A 6,000-nucleotide genomic window follows, 5' to 3' on the forward strand; every position below is an offset into this window, starting at 1 on the left:
TTCAATATTTATCTTACAATTTTTTCCTTCGGTCATGGTCAATTCACAAGAATTAGGATTACGACACTTTTAATATACTGATCAAAGCTTACGAAGTGGAGTAAATGATTTATCTGTTGCAAGTTTAACGATAAACTTACTTCAATCCTTTAAACGCTACCAGTGCACATGCTGAGAACGCAAATCAAGATAATTACACGTTCGTAATCACTGTATTAGAAAGGTTTCGCAAACTGCTTGACATTGATGTAAACAGTACTTCACACCATGTAGACGAGCATCAAGAAGTCACCATTGATGTCCAAATAAAACAACTTTAAAAGCAGTCTACTTAGTTTTTTTCCAATGATATCAATGCATGCATTGAGATGTCCTCGGTTTGTATTGTGTTCGGCCGGACCCATCTTTATGTTCCCAGAACAATCGTTAAGAAGGCTGAGATAAAAGGGTGCATGATCTAGTGAGGCAGGTCAGATCTTGATGTCCACTAGACAGCCATACTACTATTATGCACATAATACTTCAAGCTTTCACTCAAAATGTATTACCGGTAAGAATTAATTCACATGAGGAGCAAATTCCTAGCATAAAATGGTGAAAGCACCTCAATAATCAATAATTATGCACGCCAATATTTGTTACTTCTCTTTCGAATTTATTTCGCTGAAATTTATACCAGAAAATCTATTTGTCTTATTTCCGAAATCTTGAAAGTTCACTTAGCCAATCACAATAGACCTTACTTACTGATGGATGATATGTTATAAATGTTTTGATTGGTTAAGCAAATTTTGCTTAAATTCCTGCATTTTTTTTATTTCTATCTACCTTACCCCCCCCCCTCCCATCTTGCTAACAACTAACAAAAAATAAAATGCCAAAATGCACTATTATTAACTGTGAATACTAACATATTGATAATTGCCAGTTTTTAGACATCAAACACAGGCACATAAATCAAGCACACTTTGTGCCCCGTATATTTCAAACAAAGTGTGTTTTAATTCACCCATTATGAGTAGGTGGGACATGAATGAAGGTTTGTAGATGTGATATGTGATCACACGAAAATTGAAGAAGTCATGTAAATTTCAATATGATTGCAATATCACAAGAGAACTCACGGAATCCTAATATATGAGTATGCACATCCCCAACAGTATTTGGAAGTGTTCTTGTTTATACATGTATTACAGATTACGTAATCAAACATTTTCAATCACTAGATTCGTTCTGTGTTGCTATTGGTTAATACAACATTTGATTGATGTGCACGAAATAAGCTAGACTTTAAAACAAAGAAAGATTAAAATTGGTACTGTACTTTGCTCAGTGACATATGGTTCAAAATAAGATATGTATAGTGTCTTACAAGGTGAGAGGTTTTTCATGCGTCTTTATTGTGGTACATGGAAACCACTGCTAAAATAGCATTTTATGATTATATACCTTAGAAGTTGTTTTTTTAACAATAAAGTACGAGTTAGGACCATGAGCCTTGAACGCAAATAGCAGATATGTGTGCAAGGTAAAAGTCAACCAAAGAAGAATAATAGAACAGAACTACACTGCATATATCAAGAGAGTTAAAAATATTGGTTTATCAATTTTCATAACTCGTAAATATACTATAATTTCATGATTATTAAATTATTATTATTATTATTATATTCTGGAGGTATTCAACTTAGCTATTATTACATGATTTTATGTTGATTTAAACTATACATGAATTATAAACACCTCATTAACATAATCAGATTACATGTGCCTTGACAGAACACAGAGTTGTTGACAACAGGTTTTATTGACTCACCAGGCATAAGGCATATCTTGTATTGATTATAAGTGTTCATTAATAGAGATCAAGTGCGTGCATACTAGGAGACTGAACGCAAAGATTCACTTACCGCCATGATTCACTCTACCATTCGGTATTGACTTAGTCGGTGCTACTTCGTCAATGGTTGCCGTACTCAAGTCTGAATGTGATAGGCTGGAGTTGGTGTTCGCTGTGAACAGAATGTAGTAAATAGATGATGAATATTATGTTTGAATGTAACCCTCTTGTTGCCATAGAAACTAGTCCACACTAGCTTCCTGTTTTTTTCTTTCTTTCTTTCTTTCTTAATAATAATAATAATAATAATAATAATGTTTTATTGCATCTTTGGAAATAATATTTCCATCCGTGTACAGCAATAAACTGATAAGATATAAAAATAGTTTAAAATTGAGAACACTCAGGAGTCAATGCCCTCTCTTCTAATAGAAAAAAGGTTCTATAAATATTCTCCAACCTGTCTGACCATGTTGTCTTCACTCGTACTCATTAGATAAATTAATTCCTGCTTTTTTGCTTTTTTTTCAACATTTGAAAGTAATCTTTGTATGTGTTTCCATGAAGAAATGTTGTTCATTTTCAATCTTTCCAATATTTACATGTTCTCATTTCTAGAGATGTTTTGGGTTGGGTATGTCATACTTTCTCTATGTCCATTGTATGGTTACTTACACTAAAACATGTCATTGTGTTTCTTTCCTTTCAATTGAGTATAGATAAATAACATTCAAAAGTGTTCAACTCTTTGAATTTAGCAAACATCCTAAATTAAGTTTGCTATTTGCTATTCCAATTGTACCCAGTCTCTATTGCCTCCAGGTTCAATTCACCTTGGCCCCAATTTCCCAACTGTACCCAGGCTCTATTGCCTCCAGGCTCAATTCACCTTGGCCCCAATTTCCCAACTGTACCCAGGCTCTATTGTCTCCAGGCTCAATTCACCTTGGCCCCAATTTTCCAACTGTACCCAGGCTCTATTGCCTCCAGGCTCAATTCACCTTGGCCCCAATTTCCCCCACTATACCCAGTCTCTATTGCCTCCAGGCTCAATTCACCTTGGCCCCAATTTCCCCCACTATACCCAGTCTCTATTGCCTCCAGGCTCAATTCACCTTGGCCCTAATTTCCCCCACTATACCCAGTCTCTATTGCCTCCAGGCTCAATTCACCTTGGCCCCAATTTTCCAACTGTACCCAGGCTCTATTGCCTTCAGGCTCAATTCACCTTGGCCCCAATTTCCCAACTGAACCCAGGCTCTATTGCCTTCAGGCTCAATTCACCTTGGCCCCAATTTTCCAACTGTACCCAGGCTCTATTGCCTCCAGGCTCAATTCACCTTGGCCCCAATTTCCCCCACTATACCCAGTCTCTATTGCCTCCAGGCTCAATTCACCTTGGCCCCAATTTTCCAACTGTACCCAGGCTCTATTGCCTCCAGGCTCAATTCACCTTGGCCCCAATTTCCCCCACTATACCCAGTCTCTATTGCCTCCAGGCTCAATTCACCTTGGCCCCAATTTCCCAACTGTACCCAGGCTCTATTGCCTTCAGGCTCAATTCACCTTGGCCCCAATTTCCCAACTGTACCCAGGCTCTATTGCCTCCAGGCTCAATTCACCTTGGCCCCAATTTCCCAACTGTACCCAGGCTCTATTGGCTCCAGACCCAATTCACCCTGGCTCCAATTTCCCCACTATACCCAGGCTCTATTGCCTCTATGCCCAGTTCACCCTGTTAGAATATGACTTTATTTCCCACTTTAAATCCCAAAATACAACCTAATTTTGAATCTGGAATCTTGCTTTGAGACATGTTCAATACAACTTACCTAGAAAGTATGAAATGTTCAATGTTTGCTTGGACGCAGTGGCAATGTATTTTACATAAAGTTAAAGCGCAGTGGTCGTCGTGCAGTGTGTGTTCCAATTTTATGTAAATAAACAATGTATTTCACATGCGTTGTATACGTCGCTATGAGTCCCATATCGAACAGGACGCAGCATGACGACTACCGTCCTTTAACTTTTATTCTCTCTTTTGACACTGATTTGCTTTTGCAATTTAACATTCTGTGTCAAACGATGATAGTACCTCTTGTACTTGCATTCTTTAAAATTTATTTCAGTGAACAAATCTCTGTAGTTTTTGCATTAACAAATTTGATGGAATCAATCTTTTGCATTTATGACAGTAAATCAGCCAATGATTGAAAAAAATATATACAAAGACTCATGGGTAATGGATGTTACCAAGTATGTTCTATAGCCAATGAAAGCATCTTCTTTGCATTTGAATGAAGTGTGAGGATCTTTTGGAATATATGTTGTTTTATAAATGTCCATGTTTATGTTTTCATGAAACCGGTATACTCTGAAATTATACTTTGTATAAATCTTAAAGCTTATAGACTTGTCATTCAGGCAAACTCTTAGTTAGTGGCGAATTGAGAGACGGCTCTTGGTGGCAGATAATGGAACAGAAACGTATTTGTTTCCATTGTACATTTTCCGGAGATACAACATAACAGAACTTACATTCTCAGTGTTGCTGGACAATGCTCAGGGTTATCTATGGGCGTTAGATTTCAAAACATACTTGTCAAATCATTAAATCACGAAATGATGCGAGTATTTAAACAATGAATATTGTTAACAAAAGTGGACACTGGACCGTCGTGTTTGTTTGTTTTTGACGCTAATTTCGCTCCGATTTGTTTATTACACGTTGTGTATTGGCAACCTGTAGACATTGATATTCAATTCACTCGCGCTGTTCTTGCTGGATGAGTACTAGTACTCCAAACAACCGACTGACTCGATTGCCGTGGTTGTAGGCGCCGATGAGTAGGTGTTAACTTGATAAGTGAAATAACAATCATCGCGGTAATGACGGACAGTAAATATAACACAGGCTTTTGTTCTATAAATAGCTTAATTAGATCACATTTGTAAACTGCATTGTGCGAGGGGCGTGTGTTATTTTTTGTTTTGGAAGCACGCAATTGTTTCCTCACGTCGCGCTTTACCAACACTTAGAAAAAATTTTAGGTTTGTTTACAGCAAAGCTGACAAATACTTTGCGTGAAATACGATCAGGATTGTGACGTTCTGCTCCAAGTCCTCTGTATAGGTGTGCGCCAACTAAAACTCTGAGTCTGGGCTCTGTTTCGACTGTTGAAAAACGGGCGACGAACCGATTGTTAACACTGCAACACTTACTCACGTTCAGTAATCGTACGTGACGTATGCCTGTTTTTGTGGAATAAATGTCGAAACTAAATAATGTTTCTGACACCTACTCAAAGCAGAGATGGATCGGTCACTCACTGGGGGGAAACAATCTGCCTTAAAATGTATTGGTGATACAACGGGGGAATAACATACAGACATATCCCATCTATCCCATCAACAAGTATCGACATATATTCTTACCTTCGCCGTGAAGTTGACGGGAACTATTTACACCCATAATCTGCCTAATACAATCCGCACAAGCGCCGGAAGAAAGTCAAGAACTATCAAAACTTAACCGTTGTCCAGACATTGGCGGTTCCACCGACACATAATTATATGTCACTTGATTCGACTTTTGGACTCCACGCATCCTTAACTTATATCCATTTGCAAAAAAACACTTGTTGTTGACTCAAATAAGCTCAAACTAACGATCTACAGATATCCCGGGCAACGAAGATCCTCTCTAGGTTTGAGGTGATGATCACGGTCGATGTGCTCGGAAACTGAAAGCGGGTCAACGATCCGATTGTGGCCGTGCTGTTTGTAAGCTATTCGTAAAAAGCGTGGTGTGTAGGTCGACGTGTAAGCTGTCCCCGTATGGACCGACACAGTGTAATAATACAAAGCAATGCCCGACAACTGTTCGTCTACTCTGTATTATGTTGGAAGGCTTCAAATCGATCCCCTTAATTTAAATATCAATGCACAGACGGCCATTTTTCGTGTCTGGTGTCACGGAAGGGAGGCGCTCGACGTGTTTATTTCCATTCAACACGACCTATTCCATTCCAATGTCCATTGCTCTAAAACGGCACGGATGGAAGGCGTTGGTATTTGACGAAAGAGTTTAAATCCATTGTGTTTTGGTACCAGCGATTACAAGTTCCACAAAATCACTTCTCCGTAAGCACAGGACATAT

At 38.4% G+C, this 6,000-nt stretch overlaps 1 protein-coding gene across 1 annotated transcript in view; it reads right to left on the minus strand.

Moving 5' to 3' along the window:
* Nucleotides 1–5,713, minus strand: part of LOC100372593 (F-box/LRR-repeat protein 7-like) — a 32,736-nt gene extending 27,023 nt beyond the window's left edge. Inside the window, exons 1-2 of the mRNA XM_002740579.4 lie at nt 5,276–5,713; nt 1,911–2,012 (exon numbers count right to left, since the gene is read on the minus strand). Of these exons, the coding sequence (XP_002740625.1) occupies nt 1,911–2,012; nt 5,276–5,312 (139 nt within the window). The 5' untranslated portion in view covers nt 5,313–5,713. The remainder of the gene's footprint in view (nt 1–1,910; nt 2,013–5,275) is intronic.
* Between the last annotated feature and the right edge of the window lie 287 nt (nt 5,714–6,000).

This window comes from Saccoglossus kowalevskii, chromosome 21 (genome assembly GCF_978046115.1).
Source record: "Saccoglossus kowalevskii chromosome 21, keSacKowa6.1, whole genome shotgun sequence".
Taxonomy (NCBI): Eukaryota; Metazoa; Hemichordata; class Enteropneusta; family Harrimaniidae; genus Saccoglossus; species Saccoglossus kowalevskii.